General features: G+C 45.1%; 1 protein-coding gene across 3 annotated transcripts in view; it reads left to right on the forward strand.

Moving 5' to 3' along the window:
- The first annotated feature begins 235 nt into the window (after window positions 1-235).
- LOC119461405 (uncharacterized) overlaps window positions 236-20,553 on the forward strand; it is a 29,926-nt gene continuing 9,608 nt past the window's right edge. The window contains exon 1 of one of the 3 annotated variants that reach the window (XR_007468395.1): window positions 236-260. Coding sequence is in view for 1 of the 3 variants with exons in the window: in XM_037722698.2 (XP_037578626.1) it covers window positions 7,344-7,383 (40 nt within the window). In the remaining 2 variants the exon portion in view is untranslated. Of the gene's footprint in view, window positions 261-7,252; window positions 7,384-13,405; window positions 13,428-20,553 lie in introns of those variants that run through there. The other 2 variants (XM_037722698.2, XR_007468394.1) reach the window with 2 other exon arrangements.

The following is a 20,553-nucleotide window of genomic DNA, read 5'->3' on the forward strand; positions in this document are numbered from 1 at the left end:
CGGAATCCAACACGGTCCTTAACGATCCAATTGTGAATAGTTCCTCTCGGACGCACCTAGCATTCGGGAGGCGAAAGCTATAGGTGCTTCCTTGCCTTGGTCATCCTTCAGAGCGAGGAAAGCGCCGACTCCATATAGGTAGGCATCGCATGAGAGGAGTAGCACCTTGGATCCGCCGTAGTCCGCGAAGAGGGTCTTGCGTAGCACGTGCTCTTAGAGCTTCTGGAAAGCAGTTGGCTCTCACAGTTCCGACTTCCATGGTGTGTACTCTGCAATCAGTTGATACAAGTCTCGCTATCATTCCGCAGTTCTCTAAGAAGCTGCGGTAGAACGATATCATTCCTATGAAGGACTGAAACGTTGCCTTTGATGTTGGTTCTGGGATGTGTTTGATAGCTATTATATTTTCATCTGTTGCTGTCACGCCGCTTGGGTGAGTCGTGTGGCCCAGAAACACAACTTCACAATTGCCAAACATGCGCTTGTTCTTGTTCGCTTGCAATACAATAGCATCATGTTGGGAAAGGACGCCGTCAGGACGTACATATATGCTCCTCCTGGTTAGCTCCGCTTGATATTATGTCGTCCAGGTAGGCACATACGCCTGTAATGCCAGCAAAATCGGTTTCCATGCACGTTTGAAAGCTCGCAGGTACTGCGGACATTCCGAATGGGAGCCTGTTAACACGATAGATGCGTTTTATCATGTTAATTTTCGGCACCTCGGCCGTATTGTCAGTCCCCTTCAGTTGCTGAAAAGCCTGGGCGAGGTCCAGTTTTTACAACACTTTTGTGCCTTGCAGATTTGTGAGGACCTCCGCCACAGTCGGCAACGGATAGGAAGCCTTCATAGAGACTGCATTTACACTGCTGCTGTAGTCATCGCAAAGTCGGATTCCGCCATCGCTTTTACGACACTAACTACTGGGATGGCCCAAGTAGCAGGTTACGTGGGCTGGATCATGTATTGGCGTGTGTGACGTTCGAGTTCTTCTTCTACGGCTTGCCTCAGGGCAAATCAAACCGGTGTCATACTTGATAACTTAGGAGAAGCTGAATCGTGCAGCTAGAGCTTGACAGGGAGCACCTTGTGGCCGTTAATTGTTGCCATCAAAAAATGTCAGCATGCTTGGTGAGTACAGTAGTCGCACTTCTGTCCCAGTGAGTGTGAATTTTGCCATGCGACTGCAACCAATGGGGAACCAGCACTGGAGTTTGATGATCATGATGATGATGTATTGGCATCCCCTTTAAAACAGGCTGGTGACAAATAGTCACCTAGCCTGCTTGGTTTACTCAGGTATCCTATATATGTTTTTTCATTCCAGCATTTTTGTATACATCTCCATAACATTTTTTCCTTCCTAACAACTTCTCTACTTACCTTGTACCGCTACCTATGCCTGTAATAGATCCGGTCATATCAATCTCTTCCTTGCTTTTTTTGCGCCAATACTCTAAACGTCTCTTGCTTATCTCGACTGCCGACTGATTGATGCTTCCGTCCACTTTAAATCCAAGCGCTTCATTCTGCAAGGTGTACGTTACCTATGGATCTCACTGCGTGAATCCCTTCGCATTCCATTAGGATGTGCTAAGCTGTCTCCAAATTTTCGTTGCAGCATACACATGCCTCCTCTTGTTTGTTCATATTTGCTCCGGTATGTTTTCTCCTTAGGCACCCGGCGTCCGGCGTCAAAAAAATTGACGTTCGCCGCCGATCTACCTGTCCAGACATTTTCGGCGGGCGAACGCCGCCGCCGGAAGTGTCTAGCGCGCAGCGGTGGACGACAGCCAATCAGGAGGCACTAGTTCCGGTCGCTATGCATGCTGGTGTTTCGCGCGCGGGCCTTTTCGTGTCGTCTACAATCTCGTTGGTGTTGCCGTGTCGGCGTGTCTCTGCACCGATTGAGTAGTTCCCAGTATGATCATTCACGAATCACGTTGTATTTGTACACCCCATATCCGCTGATCTGCGGGGAAACAGACAAGCAGTGCAAGCTGTCTACCACAGCCTTCAACAGAAATGTTTTGATCTCAGAGACCGCATGTCATCCAAGAGAGGTGCATGCCGAGAGGTGCATTAGAGGTGCAAGAGAGGTGCATTATCCGAGAGGTGCATACCTGGTAGCGAAGCTTCCATAGAAGCCCATACGTTCAAAACATGGTTGCTTACCGGCGGTTCATGGGGCTTAGCGCCATCTGTGTGAGGAGGGAACACTTCTGGCGGTAGAAAAAATAATTTGACGTCATATCCGTCAAAAACAGAAGTGACGTCATTTTGTTCTCATAGGCGCGAAATTTGTTTTCGGAGACCTGCCATTAAGCTGTATATTCAAATGTCCCGCCATTCGACTTCATGGGCGTTCCGAGTTTTCAGCGCGAAAAGCGATGCCGGAAAAGATCAGCCGTACGGGTGTCGAAATCGCATCGCTGCACAGAACATACTTTCTTTGGAGGCCGACGAACACTATGGGCGTAGAGTGCTCGTTCTTTCGTCGGACGCCAAGCCCGTCGGCCAGTGCTGTTGCACGAAAACAACTAAAGTAAACAAGTATCTGACGGTCGCAACTCACTACTTTTGACTGCACAGGTTAAGAAACAATAGAACTACCCGCGTCACCTAATTCAGACAAACGTCGACATGCAACAGAACACATAAGAGTGGGGCGTATTGTAACAGGTGAACTTCACGAGCGCGCCTTTCCACGCACTCCAAGAGCTACATGGCATTGCAAGTGATAGCGGCGTCAACGCCCGCCGCTATCGATGGGCGCTCTCACGGTGGGCCCTGAAAAAAGGTATATATTGATAATGATCTAGTAAAATACAGTTCTATCTTTTCTCGCCATGCATATATAAAATGAATTAGGAATTTATTTTCGTTGAATGAATCTAACTGCGTCTCGCTTTAATTTAAAAACGCTTTTTTTCTTTCCCAGTGTTTATTCGCTCCAAACATAGTCGCGCTTCAATCGCTGCTCCCATAACCACCCTTGCTGATGTCGGTGACAATTGGTTCTGAACCGCTTTTCGCCCGAAGCTTCGCGACCTATGTGTAGAGTGTACTAGAATGGGGGAGTGGGTCCAGCGGACGCCTTAGCAAGCGTCGAGGGTGAAGCAAAAAACACGGAAAATGTGGCAGCGCTGCCGTCGCCTTATTCTGAGTCTCCGGCCAATAAACGCTGGATCCGTCCGTTTCGGCAGAGCTCATTGGCTGAGGCGAGCTCGCGGGCTGAGTAGCTGTCGTCTGCTCGACGCACCGTCGTTGTTGCGTCGTTTGCGTTATTTCCGCCGCTCTTCTCGCATTTTAGTTACAATGGATCGATGGGAAATAATTTCAGTTTTACCGCCACCCAGTATCCGCCTGTCAAAGCTCCATGCAGCTGCGGTAAGGTCTCCGACGCGACAAGCGTCCGGCCGGCGAGCGGGGCCGCTCATTCGGGAGAAAGCGACGGTGGCGCCACCTGGATTTTCAATAAAAAATGCCTCAGCGCAGAGCCGTCGTTGGACGCACTCCCCCAATCTAGTACATTCTACTATGTGGATCGACCTTGTGCCATCGTCACGCCTGTCTCCCGACTTCCCCGATAGATGGCCCTGGCATCATATATTTCTTTCGTTAGCCTTAGACGCGTTCGAAACGAGAAGCGATCTCGAAAACTCCTCAAGGTTATCCAAGGTTATCCTGAGACTAAGCGAAAGCCGTTTACACAGTCATTTGTTAGCACTGAATTGAATTCTCGCCAATTCAGTTCGAAGTGACAACGCCAATTCCAGTTCGAAGCGGGCGGCCGAGACCTCCACAAACACGGCGGCAACGCGCGGCGGCGTTCGCCGCAAGCATCGCGACACAGCGAACATCCTGCGTCGTGTCGCTGCGTTGTTACTTGACGCGCGAGGTTCGTCGTGAAAGTTCACTCCATGTATCCCGGGCTTAAAAGCGTGCAATGTCGGCACAGAGCGTTCCGAAGTTCGGCGACGAATGTGGCGAGGACAAAGAAGCAACTGTCCCTGGAAGAAGAAGCGGCGCGGCAGGACAGACGTTGGGAAACTGCTGGAGCATGGGTCCAACGACGACGTGCCGACACAGAGTTTCGAGCAAGGGAAGCCGAGGCTAAGCGACGGCGAAGAACCGAAGACCCCGAGTTTCGCGTGAGGGAGGCGGCTTGGCGGCAACGGTACGAAGAGAGTTATGGGGAAGTAAAAGCCAAGTTGAAGCCACCAGCTCCACTCTTTCAACAGCTTTCGCGACGTTAAGTCAGTGAAGCTGCGCTGTTTTTTTTTTTTTTTCTGTGTACATATAGTGACGGAAAGGGGCGATGGTATAGTTTGATTCGCAATTAATCCTGGTGGCACGGATGGCGAGCTAGTGGCATTTAGATGTCGGTGTAATGGTAAGGACGGACGGATTGGTGCGGAAAACCTAATTTCGAACACTGAGCTTCTTCTGCAATAACATAGAAAAAGACGACCGCTAACTTAAGAAGCGCATGACCACAGTTTTTGCTGCACTGCATCCAGCAAAAAACAAAACACACACACACATACTGTCACGGTGTAGATCGTTTCACCGTAGTCGGTTCTTAAACGTGGTCAACACAGACCGATTTAAGAAAGGAAATACGAAGCGTGTACTCTCTGTCGCACACAAACACACACATTTATATCAATTCAGCAACATACAAATTGTAACGAACATTACAATGGAACACTTCTAGGTATCGAGTCTCTAACTATAGTCTGCAAATTACAGAGTTGTGTCATCAAAGTTCACACGTCACCATATTATCCGGTGTGGGTGTGGGATGAGGTCACCGCTGTATTCGGGCAGGCGTCCAGAGGGCTGCTGCAGAGGTACTCAGCTGGAGCCGGGCAGCGACACCACGTGTCAAGAGGTTACAGGAACGCGAGCGAGGAGGGAAGTCCAGGATCATCGAGGCTGGGGTCTGTGCTCCGCTGGACGCCTCGGAGACGTACATCAGCGACAGTGGTTGAGCCGTAGGCTCAGGAGCACCATGCATAGGCAGGAGCCCGGACCCATCGTCTGACAGGCTGCTTCTTTCACCGCTGCTGCCTTCTTCTCTGCTTCCTCCCTTCCAATGGCGCCTCTCCAGCGTTCCCCGCTCGCGCCACTAGTTCTCGGGACATTCTTCTGTTTTTATTTTCTCGCCTTTGTCGCGTGCTTTTGCACGATCAGGCTCGTGCCTCCATCGTCGTCGTTGTCTTTTCCTTTCGTTTGGCAACGCAGCAGGTACACCTCATGACACATACCTAGCATGACGCAGTTGCAAATGGTTCTGATGCAGAGAGAGACAGAGAGAGACAGGAATAACGGGAAAGGCAGGGAGGGGAATTATATAGGAATGTTCGGTTTGTTAGCCTTCCTTGGGGAAATATAAAAGGGACGATTACAGTTCAGGTAAGAGACAAAGTGCACCATTAAGCCGAGCAGAATACAAGTGCGAAATAATATATAAAAATAAAAGGTTCTGATGAGAACATTTTATGTCTACCGTGTATAATCAAATTAGCATTTAACGTTACCATTGTGGGTGACTGCTTTCATATCTTTGGGTTTATGCTTCAGTTAAGGGGGGGGGGGGAGGAAGGGGGGCAACACAGAACAAGGCTACACTACGCAAAAAAAAAAAAAAAAACATGTCGTCCTTCAACTCGAGCACTACTACAAACACGACGAACGGCCGAAGGGCAGACGGTGAAAAACAAGTCTCGACTACCGGATGTTATCCTGCCCCAAGCTAGCATTTAGTTTGATAACAGAGCCCACCAGTTTATTGCGCACTGCTCGTCGTTCCTTGTGCAAGTGAAACTTGGTCAGGATTGTCAAATCGCCCTCTAGATTGTTCCATTACAAAATTAGACGGAATTAAACCAAATAGATGCCAAATATCTCTTATTTACATATGTCTCATAGGCCGCTATCTGTAGCATTTTGTGACAAGCGACGGTACAAGGTTCAAATGCAATTACCATATAAAAACAAGGAAGCAAGAACAATAACAAAACAGACGTTATACAGAGAAGAAATGCAATAACCACAGACTTCAGTTAGCTACTACACAACTCGTATTCCTGCAAAGAAAAAGCAATACGATGATGATGAAAATTTGATACGCGTATAACGCCATGAAATTGGTATTACCAATGCCTAAACAGTGTTACGGTGGCTGATTTGATTGATTCCGGGGTTTTACGTGCCAAAACCACGATGACATTATGAGGCACGCTGTAATGGTGGACTCCTGATTAATTTTAACCCCCTAGGTTTCTTCCACTGCTGTACAGGGCGTTTTTGCATTCCGCCCTATTGAAATACGGCCACCGCGGCCGGGATTTGATCCCGCGACCTTGCGCTTAGCCGCACATCACCATAGACACTGAGCATGGCGGGTTCATTGGAATTACTTTTGCGTTTTCAAAAGGAACATGATCACGGATGTTGGTAATACTGTCGGAGACATGACTCCGCTGATTGCAAATAGCAGCGCAGGCACATAGAATGCTCGAGTTTGGCAGAAAATACTCGCCAAGCTGGTACTATATACGCAGCCCGCTTTAACAATGATGAGGCTCCGGTCGAGGCAAATTATTTTTATGGGTATTGTAAACTACTTTGCGGTTGTAAACAAACAAGGGCTGTCTCGCTTTAACTGTTCAGCGGGTACGGTGGTCGCAGAGTTTCCATGGATCATCCACGACTTGTGTGGTGTTTGCGGTTCAATAAGATGCGTTTATTATCCGGCATGATGAGAAAATCATCAACACGCAGTATACGCAGCACGCAGTACATGTGAAGAACAAGATATTGCTCTTTATAGTCCTTCCATAGGGGCGGACGTTAGTTCGCCTATAAACATTCTACAGCCATTCATCCACCCCCCGCCCTCACTAAGAAAAACTTCAGTGCCGCCAAAAGTCCAATGAGCTACTGAAGACCTCTGCCGACTCCTTAATTTAGCCCTAAGGCAACACGGAAAATAGCGTCAAAAAGCACAGGCAAATGTTTCCGATTGCATTTGGCGTCGGACAGCTATACATGCTACACAGTAGGCAGCGGCACTTTCACACGGACGGGGTGCCTGGTTTAGCATTTGCTTTTATTTCTCTACATTCAGTTTTTCCAATCTTCTAACTGGTTGCAACAAGGCGATGCGAATACCGGCATTCAGCCACCATTGCCGGAGGTGCGAAACTTCCGGGAAGCTGAGTGTTTTCCCGTGGAGACCGCATGTGTGTCGGCGCCGGCGGCGATACAGGATTCCGTCCTTGAAAGCGTGCGCTCCTGCAAAGTTTGAAGCAAGCGCCCAGAAGATTCCGACATGGACGCTAAGTCGGTGGCTTTCGCGTTGCTGTGCACAGGTGAGTTTAATGCGGCATGTACCTAGTAATGCTCAACGCGAGTATGCTTTCTCAATCTACGAAACTGCATCCTACAGCTGCGCTTTAATTAGCCGGTATAAGTATGTGGCAGAAGGTAAAACCGCAGCATTTCGCGCACTTTATATATATATATATATATATATATATATAACGACAACTGCAACAATTTGTCACACTTATAGCATGCACACAAATTGATGGACATAGAACAATGGAAATTGGTAGCAGTATTCAGAGGCCCAGCTAGCTTGTTAAAAGTTTTAGGTAACGTCGTGACACCACGTTCAACATGAACGTTTCTCGAGCGTACCGCATTACTGGCTCCGAATAGTTGTCAGTAAAATAAGTCCTACTGCAGTACCTAGACAGCCGTACCTCACGTCTCGCGATTGCGAACATGTTAGCCACTTATTTAAAAATTTCCCGATCCACTACGGGGCAAAGTAACCTTACGTTACTTGATATCATCAGCAGATATAGGAAAATAATGACATTACTAAACGATTTCATTGTTCTACATCGTTGGCCTCATTGCAAAAAAAAAAAAGGAAACAGTTAGTACCGCCATGATGTCGTGTTGGTAATGTATAGTGCTTAAGGCGGTGGTGCTGCTACAGGCTCATATGGTGTCCAGAAACCTGCCCATTTCGGAACAAAGGCGCGTATTGTATATCGCCCACTTCATTGCATTCAGTGGAAGATGGAGAAACAGAACAGCAGGACTTAAACAGCCATGCAAGAGTGTAGGAAAAGCCTTTTCTTAGTCTGTATAGGAGGGCGGCTTCCATGCGGCATTGCAAAGTGAACAAAAGTTGCGGCGAATTCTCTCTTTAGGTACTTCTAGGAGAATGCCAGCAAACTTGAAAATAGAAAAAAAAATCGAGAAGTAGACATAGACAAAGCGACAGGAAGGTGGCTTTGTCTATGTCTGCTTTGCGATTTCTTTTCTATTTTGACGTTTGCTGGCATTATCCTAGTATAACCGTGTACTAACTAGCCCAACAAGCCACTCAGGTAGTTGGTGTTTCACCGGAGCTCTTGACAGATGGGTGTCATAACATTGTTTAAATGGTGAAGGCATTTTGGCTCTTTCGCCGTGGCGGCTGAGTTTCGATAGGGGCGCAATGGAAGAGCACGCGTGTGATGAGATTTTGGGGGCCCTTTAAAGATTCCAAGGGGATAAAACAATGCTCCGAACACAAAGAACCCGGCGTCTCTCTTGCCTAACTTGTTTTGTGACGCCGAAACCTCACCAATTGTAATACAATAATGCACCGATTGGCTGATCACATTAAATGTACATTTGTACTATTATAGGAACTGAGAGCGCCATTTTTTTTGGCATGCCCGCACATCTGCTCAGAGAGACACGATTGCACACGCGTGTCCGCGAGGGCCGCCAGCGAAAGCAGGCTCATGAAGTCAACATCCGGAGACTTTGTTCCGTGTTCTATGAGGAGATATCGACAGCAACTGCACTGAAGTATTGTTTGCGAGCGGTAAACGCTGTGCTTCAGAGAACCGCGAAATGTCCAAAAATAACAAATCAAAATTGCAAACAAAACAAACAAAAGGCGCGTAAAGCTTCAGTGCGCCACCTGAAAAAAAAAAAAAGAAAATACGGAAAAAGCGAATAGCGAATTGCGCCAAGTATCTGTGTCATGCAAAGGTCACACGCATAGACAGGTATACTAAAGATGGCAAGCAAGGACAACACATGTATATATATATATATATATATATATATATATATATATATATATATATATATATTCGCAACGCGGCTAGCTCGTAATAAGGCCCACAAACCTTACAGGTTTGCTGTAATGTTTCCGGGGTGACTTGTTCACGTGGGGCTTAAATTAAGTCCAAAAGCTATAAATACCGGACTGTGGGAGACCCAGTAGTGGAGAGTTCTCTATCTTAAACACCTGGGATTATTTACAGTGCAGCGAAAGCACTGTACACGCATGAGTGCTTTTTCATACCGCTGCCATTGAAATGCGGCCACCGTGGCCGGCAATCAAACCCACGACCTCGTGCTCAGCAGTGCAATGTAATTGTTACAGAGATACCTCGGCGGGTGATGGCGTGAGTGAGGAAGTATTTCATGCGAGGCCGTCTGACATTTCGCTTGGAAAGGCCTCCTGCCTTCATTGAAATATTACCGTTACTTCGAGAAAATTTCGTGAATCGCGTCACTGCCTAAAATAGATGCGCAACACTCAGTATTTAAGCATGCGCTTGAGTTAAACTTGGTGGGCAGAATAATGGCTAATGACACTCCGGCGTAAGTATAAGGTTCGCTGCTCAAGAACGCGCTCGCACATGGAATCGTACTTTGTTTGGATGGGTTAATTTGCAAAGGTGTGAACATCAAATGATTTATAGGTTTTTCTCAATCGTCTAATGCATGAGGTGGTTTAATAAGACGAGCCCGGTTATATATATATATATATATATATATATATATATATATATATATATATACGGTCTTCTTATGAACGCCGACAGGAACATGAACGCACGCTCAAGCTAAGGTCTAACCTTTATTGAGTTGTGTGCTACTGCTGAACTCAATCTCTGTAGAAGGTCAAAGGAAATGTAGTATCCTGTATTGAAACAAAGTAATAGGAAAGCAAGCGTTAACAAACTTTTCCTGACAAGAAAAAAAGTTGGCTTTGAATATGCAGTACTGACGCACTCGACGGGCCACCTGTCTGACGCAGTTGGAAAAAAAAACATCCGATGCAAGTCGGCTGTGGAACTGATTGTCATCGCGTAGATCGCAATGGTTACTGACTGACACTAAACTACAGGGAAAAAAGCTGCCACTGTGGCTGTAGCGGAAGGTTACCAAGGTTAGCTGGCACGCCTTATAGTGTCTACGTGGGATAGGCTGAGGATAAGATGCTGTTCAACTATTAGGGAGCGTTAAATGTTGCAGTTAAAGAAAAGCAGGTTAGACATTCACTGTTTGGAACGGTCAAACTACTCGGCGAGAACAGAGGCCCCTTGCCGTAGTGAAATAAGCATTGAAAGGGCTCGATTTTTTGAGCGAGTGATGGTGTAGAACCTGTGAAAGTTTCTAAGAGAGCTATACCTTAATAATGTAAGTGGTGTGCACAGGTTGTCGCCGATCACAAGCTTGTACTGAAAAACTGAGAAAAATAACAAAATAAATGAACAATACAATTACAGACACCACAGGCCCAATGCTACGGCCACGGAGCTACATTCCTGGCTGAGCTGCTCAGTATCAGAAAGACCACAGAGCCAACAGTGAGCCTTTTCGGGTTCCTGATCATTCGGTGAAATAGGTCCATAATTAAAAAAAAAACGCTTTTAAAGCATCTAAGTGTGACAAGTGGAAATAGCTTATATCCAAAGTTACGTCTTAGAAAAAACGGAATAAAGACTGGGCTTAAGAGGAAGCTTTAGCTCGAAGCCAGCTAATGTTTTCCAAATAAAATACATCTAAAACGCAGAAATGCTTTGATGAGGCAACCGCTTAACTGATTTGAAGGAGATTTTTCCAAAAGAGAAAGCTAAATGTAACAACTCTAGTGAGTAGAATTTTGACTTAGGAAATCCTTATTTATATAAAAAAATTTAAATTCCGTAAGTCAAAGAAATTTACAAATTCGCAACGGCACCAAAAGTAGATATTGTGGTTTTGTAAACTGCGTCTGTTAGAGCGCATAAAGCGGAAAGATTTGGTACTTGACTATACTGCTGACCCAAAATTCTCAAAATGTGGACAATAGCTTGCGAAACCCCCTACTCTCAAATTAGTGCATATTTTAGAACGGTGTATAGAGCATCAATTTGTACGCTTTCTACACATTATTAGGTGCAGTTTACGGACTTCTAGAATCGTTTTTTTATTGCTAAGCTTTGCAGTTCTAAACTCGACAGAGAAGCCTAATAAAATAAGAACCAAATGACGATTTAAATAAAGATTTCTACTTTTTCCTTGAAATTCAACCAACTTCATCAAAATTGGTGCAGCGGTTGCCGGGAAAAATTATTCCTTCGTTAGCGTCTATTTAGATAGGAGCTCCCAAACTAAAGCTTCCCCTTAGTTCTGTGAGCTACATTATTCTGGGAGCTACATTATCACGTCTACAAAGAAGCAGTATCTGCATTTTCCGGGCTCCATAAATCTGAAAGCCATGAAGTAATTGAAGTGCCACCAGAAGGTTCATATTGATGTTCCTTGTTGTGTGAACTCGGTCTTTGCTCTGGGACCAAAAGAAGATTGTCTGGCACTCCATCATGTTTGCATATTAAAGCTTTCGGTGCTTGCCGGGATGTTCTCGTTTTTCATGGTCCTCATGAGAACCTCTCTGTCTCCAGTTTAATGGTTCTGAAAAAAAACTCAAATGTTCATCAGCTACATTCCTCAGGAAAAATGAATATAACAGGAGTGTAAAAACATCGCATATACTAGTTTTGGTGCGAACAAGCTTTATAATCACTTTCTGAAAACCTTTAGGCCGCATGTAGCATTACATTTAATTTTTAAATCTGCTAATCGTCAGGACCTGAATAAAGTTCATTGTCTGTCTGTCTAATGGTAAGCTTGTTTTTAAAAGGTGTGGACAAGCCAAAAAAGAAAAGCATGTTTTAATGTTTGAACCACTTACTAGCCTTGTGAGTATCGGGAAATGTGGCTTAGCAACAACTAGCGATATTCAGTTCTTGTTGCACACACACATATGAACTAAAAATCAAGTAATCAGATTGCTGCGCGTTCTGTCAGCATAAATCTCGCAGTTGTAAATTGTGCAATATGGCATCTACATAGTGACCAATTCGCAAGACACCTTTGTTCTTGATGTCTGTTTGCCACGGGTTAGCCCCCTTCGCTAACGAGTCCAACATCACGTTCACTTGGTATCGGCTCTTAAAAACGATTCTAGCACTAGGACATTACTGTGAATTCGAGCCGTGGTTTTTCGTGTTCTGGCCGTGTGATTGAAGAATCCGAAATAGGAAAAATTGTCATCCACCCGAATATTGCACGAAGCTACAAAGGAAAACCATACGGGTTTCTCAGAAAGAACGCTTCGCAGTTGAATAAAAATTCGTCCTAGTCCGGAATGACAACTTTTCCCTTTCCCGATACTGCCTTTACCTTGCGGGATTGCGCACAACCGATTTGCCGATTGAAGAATCCGTATTGTTAATGCATTAACACAAACGAAATGAAACCGAATACAAGGAAGTGCTCGATTAAAAGAAGCAGCTCAGCAACCAAGGCAGCTTTCACGCAAGCCAAATAAATGCACCCATGGCCCAATCAGAGATTATTTACGAATCAGGCAGTTAGTAGTAGTAAAAATTTATTACATTCAGAAATCGGACGGGCAATACGCTTTGTCAGAGCACAATGTAGTAGCCGTACCTAGCTTGTATTACTCGTGCTGCCATCTGGCATTAAACGACAATTAGTGTGTAGAACCCTAGTTCCTAGCTCCTAGAAAACTGAGTTGACGTTTGGTAATGGTGTATATATGCAAACTGTTCATTGCAGTTGTGACTGAAGATTGCCCTGTTGCTAAGGTATGGCAGCGTAATTGTGGCTCCTGTAAATGTGGGTTAGGTCTTCTATCGTGTACTAGCATGAATACTCTCACTAAGAATCAACCCCATTAAATGATAAAATAGGTATTATGAAAAGGAGGATTTTGCCCAGGAAATTACAGTACCTGCGCTTTAGGTTTCGTAAACAACATTGGCGACGGGGCCTATACGAGCGCTAAGAACAATGAGAACAAAGCGGTCCGCCCGAAGAGCACTCTTGTTTTGCCGTTTAATGCCAGATGGCAGCACGAGTAACGCAAGCTATAGGTACGGCTACTACATTGTGCTCTGACAAAGTGTATTGCGCAGCCAATTTTAGCTCTCATAGGGAAGTCTGGCGCAAAATTATTTACGTCAAGACTTACGCGAAGACATTCGTCAAGACTTACGTCAATACTTGCGTCAAGATTTGCGGTAGAGATAAGCCTGAAGATGTACGTCAAAATATACGTCAGGATATACGTCAATATTTACATCAAGGCATAGGTCAATGCGTTGCAAATATTTTTCTTTGAAATTTCGAAAAGAAAAGTTCTAACGTAGGTAGGCTGCCTTGAACATCAGTGTGTAGAAGGGGAGCGTCGCCATAAAACGTGGTTATTTCAGCTCCGTCACACATCTATGAATGCAATAAAACAGCTGGGCAATACACGTTCACTTAACATCACTGTAGTCTACATGTAATATATGCAAATTTTGCGCTGTTATGTATTATGTTGCCTAAAGCAAAATTAGCTAAGCAGCCTAAAGCCCGCAACACATCTTACCGAAGCGCGGCAACGCATCATCAACTACTTTTATTGTGTGCTGTAACGCCAGCACTGACGTAAAAGATGGTGGCAGTCATTGAATACACTTGTGCGACCTTGACGCCGTCTTGGTTAAAACTGCCTAATTCTTTGAAGAACCACGAGGAAGAACTTAACTTGGTTCACGTGATCACGTTCCTGCGATGACTATGACCTTCCGTACAACCCCTATGCTGGGTCAATTTGGTGGGTCTCTGGGTTGGTTTGCGAGAGAGACACACCAAGGAAAGTTCAGCAAGGTTAACAAGACGGGTGTCCTGTAGACTGCCCTGCAGGTGGAAAGGGGAAGTGAGATTAAATGAAAAAAAGGAAAAGGCAAAAAGTAGCTGACACGAGCTATCTATAAGCGCCTTCTAAGGTGCATTCATTCAAAAAATGTTATTAAATTCTCTGAATCCCGCACAGGTTTCCAGGTTAATGATGGGCGAGGACTCGTGACCATGTCTATGCATCTCTAAAGGGTTGATAGTCCCTTCGACTGAGTGCACTCCGAAGAGACTGACGTTGCAAGTCAAGTGGGTGCAGTGACCGATTTTAAATTAATTATTTAATAAATAATGGGGCATGACGTGCCAGAATGACCGTCTGATTATGGGGCACGCCGTAATGGGGGACTCCAGAATAATTTGGTCCAGCTGGGGTTCTTAGACGTGCACCTAAATAAAAGTACAAGGGTGTAATGGCAGTGGAGGCACTCGATGGTCTCTTCACAGTTGCAGTGGTCGTATTCGGGGAAGCTAAGTCATCCCGATGAGGAAGTGGTATCAATTGTGAAGACCAAAGTTAGCATTTGGCGTCGCAGCATTGTAGTGTTCCACTTGGAAATATTTCATGGTAATTGCAGCCACAGTGACGAATCAAGTAGGAAGAAACGATATTTGGAATTCTCCGGAGTCTTCCTAAAAGCAAGCATAATATCGCGAGCAATTTAGGGAAGCTCCTTAGCTTCGTCAGCTCTGGATCAGGGAATGAGCATGGACTTTTCGTTATCATAGGTGGATCCAGCAGCTTCATCAACGAAATGGTTGCCGAAAATACTGCTGTGAGCAAGTAGCCACTGACAATTAGCCATTTTGACAGAGCACTGTTAGATTTCAATTATGTTTGAAATCAACTGCCAATAATTAATTCCCATGGCGCAGTGCCGGTTGCAGGCGTTGAAGGGCTGCTTAAGGCTCATTCACACTAGGCCGACACGACACCGATTTTGATCTGCCGAAGATTGGCGACAGCATTTTCCTTCCTTTAAACCGTGGGCCACAGCGTTTTCTGTCCTGTAAACTGCTGTCGCCAACAGTCAGCAGACCTAAATCATGTCGCGTCGGCGTAGTGTGAATGAGACTTTACGAATCGCCGAACGCAGCGTTCTTACAGAGTGGTTTCTGCTTAGCATACTCAACAGCGGCACGAAGGACGAAAAGTTCTGATTATGTGGTCGTGGTCATTTACGACATTCGCAAGTTGCTTGTGAAGCGACACTGAGCTGCAGAACTGCGGCTGTGGAACTAGTAGAAGCTACCGAACGCGAGTATGAATGCGGTCCGCAGACACGTTGAGTAAGAGCGATAAAATCGCTTCACAGCGGTTTTTGGCATCTGGGCCTTCTTGTCGTCTCTCGGATTTGGAGGAGCACTTGAGGCTTCTGCGTGCATGATAAGGGAAATGGTGATCTTGCAGCGGGTGGGAAGTTCTTAGGAAGGGAAGGCGAAGGTTCTTGAAAGTGTGGCCCATTTATTTATGGTGTGCCCTAGCCCAGGTAAGCTAGCCTGTTATAGCCAATAAGAAAGGGCAGGCAGAGGAACGCCTTTGCTCAGAGCGACCATTCATGTTTACGACATGACGAGATATCGAACTGAATTGAAATGACTGATTTCCTTCGAAGTATTAACGTTTCATGGTGAGGCATAAACTAAACGCACGGACAGAGTTCCCTGCACATGCATACATGTGCGACAGCACAGCGCGTTTTGTTCCAACATTTTGTTCCAGATTTTGTTCCAGATAAAATATGAGGATACAGTCGATTCTCGTTAATTTGGCCCTTGTGGGATCGCAAATTAAGTTGAATTAATAAACCGCGTCAACCGTTGACTTAGAGAACAGCGCAAAATGTTCAATTCAAGATGTTCAACCAACAAGCCGACACGTTCACTTTATTAGGCGTCAATATCAAAGAACTGAAGCATTTCTTTATTGCCTGAAGTAGTCTGTAATGTCCTTTTGTTTCTTGCTCTTGAAGCGCGACTCAACCATCACGCGGCTGAAGAGGGCCGACATGTTTAAACGCTGCCTCAGCGTGACCAGATATGAAGCAGGCTGAAACGGAAGGCTCGATAGGCTTAGAAGAGCGTTGTTCACTAAAAGATCAAAATAAAACAGCTTCATGCCTATGGGAGCCACAGCAAAGTCTGCTGAAATAATTGTGTTTTAAAGCTTTTGGTAACCGCCGCGCCATGAAGAGCGCCGGTGGAGGCCAATTAAAAGATGTGACATGCTTTCGGGTTCGAAGTAAATGACTTTTTCTTCAATAGCAACGCATTGCTTTCTCGCTGGGAACATCCATTGCGTTCTAATGAGGGTAAAATAATCAATCAAGGACAAATAAACTGGAATTGACCCTATAAACTTTCTGTATATACAAAACCCTTCAACAACTGAACTACCCGCGCGGCTTTTAGTGTGACAGTTGTGCCCTCTGTCATAAGCATTTAAGTTCAATGGGCTCTCAAAGCCTAGAATTGGAGTGGAGACATTACGTTAGACCTTGCGGTAATACGCGTTACAGAAACTTCATTAAATCCTGTTATTTGATCCATAGTCGGCGTTTATGTACTTGTTATGGAAATACAAAGCAATTTTCCTCGAAGGCACTAATCGTTGTTCCCGGCACAGCGAGAAAAGCTTGGAAGCATTCGCCTTTTCACTGACTTCCGAAGAAGACGTCAATTCAGGTGCCGTTGAAAGCTGTCTACTGACAGTTTTCAGAATCTTCCAAATGACTGTACTGCCAGGTATGGCTGCACTATGTGTCAGCCGCTGCCACGATCTGGCTTTCACGCATTACTTGTCTACTTCGGTGACGTAGGTTTTTCGATGAGCGAGCAGAGCATTGTGTACCATTCCCGTACGGCACTGAACAATCAACACGCCGCGATTCTTTTCGCATTGTTGTTTACTGATATTTCTTATTCCTATGCGAATGTCCGTAACAGGTCTAGACTACCAGAGAAGAATCGCAGCTGTGACCCGCACGCAGGGGAGTAAAAATTGCGCACAATGGCTCTCGGGGAAGAAAGCACTGCAACGTGACGCATGTGCAGTTGCTTAAAGCGGCTAAGAACACTTTCGCCAAGAAACCACTGTTTTATATTGGCTTCTTTCCGTATATATTTATTTTATGCTTGTTTTTTTTACATTTGCTTCCCTTGGCAAGTTTTAAAATTCCATGTATTGCTCAATTTTCGATTTTTTATTTGTTTACTTGTAATGGTTTTCGTTTTGTTTCCATTTCCCAATATTTTCTTACTGAGATTGTTCTTAATTCAAACGCTTATATTTCACGTCATTTCTATGTTTTCTGCTGTTGCTCGTTGTGCTCGTGGCGCTAGGAGCCCGGTCAGGCGTATGTTATTTCACCTTTAGCTCACGGCCCATGTCAATCATGTTGTCAGAATCGTCAGAACTGCAAATGTACATTATCTCCAGTTATCAATGCAAACGCACTAGGTTACCCTTGTGACTAGTCATTTGTGATGACTTCTAACTAGTCAACATGTAGTCTTTCATTTGCAACGTAGTCATTTGATGGGCCGGCGATTTGTGAAATATAGGAAGTGCGGGCCGACAGCCTCCTATATACTTTATTACCCGTCTATGGGCGCGAAAAAGAGCGCCGGCGGTGGCGCCTGGTTACCGGCGCTCGCCGAGTAAACGGTACCAGCCCAGAATATAGCAGCGATTCTGTAGCGCAGCACCCATAATAGCAAGATTTTTTTTTCTACGCAGCCTTAATCATGTTACTGAACCTAAGGGCAAGTAAGACCTACACTGGTACAAATTACCGGCCGCAAGAAAATGAGTACAAGAAACGAACGTGCCAACGACATTACTCTAACTTACTGTAAGACGTTTCTTCACTCTTACTTATTGAAGCTCTATTGCACGCCTAGCCACGCAAACAAGTAAGATAAAGCTTGAAAAGTGCCACTCAAACACAAATAATGTCACCCGAAAAGAACGGGTCGACAGAGAGGTTCAACCGCACATTCGGTGACATGTTCACTATGTACGTCACAATGGACCACAGTAATTGAGCCACCATTCGCACAATCGTCCCGTACGCATATAATACCATTACTCAAGCTAAAACTGGCTTTCCGCCATTCTTCCTGTGGTACGGACGAGAGCCCTCATGCGCATTAGACACTTTACTCGCATACCAATCCGACGCTGCGGAATGCACGCCAGTGCCTGAAGTGGCCAAATACGTGATCGCCAAGTCAGAAAGCTGTCGGCAGCTAACTCGTTCCATTACATCCGCCGTCCAGGGTCGCCAAAAGCTGCAACATGACAGTGGCCAGCCTATGCAACGTTCTGGCTCCCTGGTGTGGTTGTGGATCCCGCCTCATAACCCTGGCCTTTGATCTAAACTGCTTGCGCGCTACGATGCTCCCTACCCTATATCATAGACCTCACCTGCCCTGTGAACTAAATCGTTCAACATGTGTACCATGACACTGCCTGTGTCATCGCGGTCGTGACACGGTCGATGTAGGTCGACTTAAGCCATATTACGATCCGGTCGTTCTACCAATACCGTGAGTCGCCAGGGTGACAAAGCTTGTCTGCCGGGCCATTGTAGTGAAGAAGAAGGACTTTGGGTCTGTCGCTGTCGCGAGATCAGTACTCGCGGTTGGCCGGTACCGTCTGGATTATCACTGTTCTTCCGTTGCAGAATAAATCGCCCAGCGCAATATTATTATATCAAAGTCTGCTGGCTCTGTTTTGAAACACGAATATAATATATGAATGGCATATGAATTTTTCGCCTATACGTGGGCGTCAAAAGCAATCCATTTATGGTTCCTTCGAGCTTCAGTATTATCGTCGTCTTGCCTCGCAGGCAAGCGCAGTCTGAAACAGCAGAAAACTAGATGGTGCGATGAAGTCGGAAAATTCACTGTGCATATGGGATGGTGTCAGTTGGCACAAGAAATTAGTCATTGGAGAGGGCTGAGAGGGAGGCATTCATTCGACAGATGTTAAATATGACGACGGCGATGATGATGCCTGTGTAGCAATTTTTTGTGAGGCTGCATTTTAAACTCTCCTCGTAAATGCTGTGCATGGAACATCATGGGTTCACAGCGCGGTCTTGACACACAAGAAAATGAGTATTTTGCAAGCGTTCAACACGGCTTCAGAGTTAGTCTATCCGGCCCCGACACGACTAGTGGAGTTAATAAATAAGCTTTTTCGCTCTTTCAACGTGTGTGAACAAGTTTACTGCATATTCCTTGATTTGAAAAAAAAAAGTTTTTCACGCCATTCACACCGACAGTTCACAGCACAAGACAGCTTTTCTTGGAAAGCGCTCCACAGTAGTAGATTTGATATGGGACTACCACTTGGGATGAACACAACCCCTGTTCTATATGGTGCTAGATCCTATGGCGTCATTGTATATTATGATGTGCCCCAGGGGTCATCTCTATGTATTATGGTGTTTTGACTTAATATGAATGATATTATTTAAGATATTAAAATGAATGTGCGATTGAACGCAGGTGACTGTCATGACACAGGTGACTGTGTCAGAGTGTCCGAGATTTGGCTGATTTCTCTTCCCTGCAACAATTACCTTGAGGTATACAGCGTTTGTGTGCAAAGTTAAAAATGTGTCTGAATTGTAACAAGCTTCCGCTTCTTTCGTTCCCGCAGCAGCGCGCCACCTGCTTTATCAAAGATGCTCCTAAGAAAGCATACCTACGAAGTACCTTGGTATATACGTTTCCCACCGAGGATATAACATGATGTAAGCATAGAGATTATGAAACTTTCAAATCGGGTAGAACTATTACTTTCAACAGGCTCAATTTCAACCACATGCCAAAGGATGATTAAGAAAACTCTCATACCTTACAAACGTTAGACCCGTTCTTGAGTGTGTTCTTGGGCGGCGGATCCCCGTTAAAGTACTTTATCGCTTTACAGCATAATTAGAGCAGAGCCACTTCGTGCACTTCTGTAGCAAATGACAAGAAATAGCCATAAAACGATTCACATTCTCTTTAGAAAAGAATAATAAATGTAGAAAAAGATTACTCACTGAATTTTCTCTACTCAGTCTAGAATTACGAAAACAATCAATTTCTTAGTTCCGTCTTTATCCGAGCGTGGCGAGCAAGGATGTAAAATTAGGGAGATCCGATTAATCATGCAAGGATCTACCCGACGGCGTTTAAACGTGTGTGCCCGAGGAAACGTTCCCCGTACTCTTACACTTTAGGTTTTGTTTAATTTAACGTTTTCAACCTTTTTAAGAATGTTGTTGCATGCTTATTGTGCCTTTCCCACAACTACTTCGTGCACGTATGTAGCACATGGTTTCTTGAGATATTTTCTCTTCTGCACCCCTGATCATCATCTCTGTCACTAGGGGCTACACGGTGTTCGTCTAAACAAATAAAATAATGCGGGGAATACTCACACAGATAGGGATACTAAGGTTGTCATTTTTCAGTCTGCTAGA

The sequence above is a fragment of the Dermacentor silvarum genome, chromosome 8, assembly GCF_013339745.2.
Source record: "Dermacentor silvarum isolate Dsil-2018 chromosome 8, BIME_Dsil_1.4, whole genome shotgun sequence".
Taxonomy (NCBI): domain Eukaryota; kingdom Metazoa; phylum Arthropoda; class Arachnida; order Ixodida; family Ixodidae; genus Dermacentor; species Dermacentor silvarum.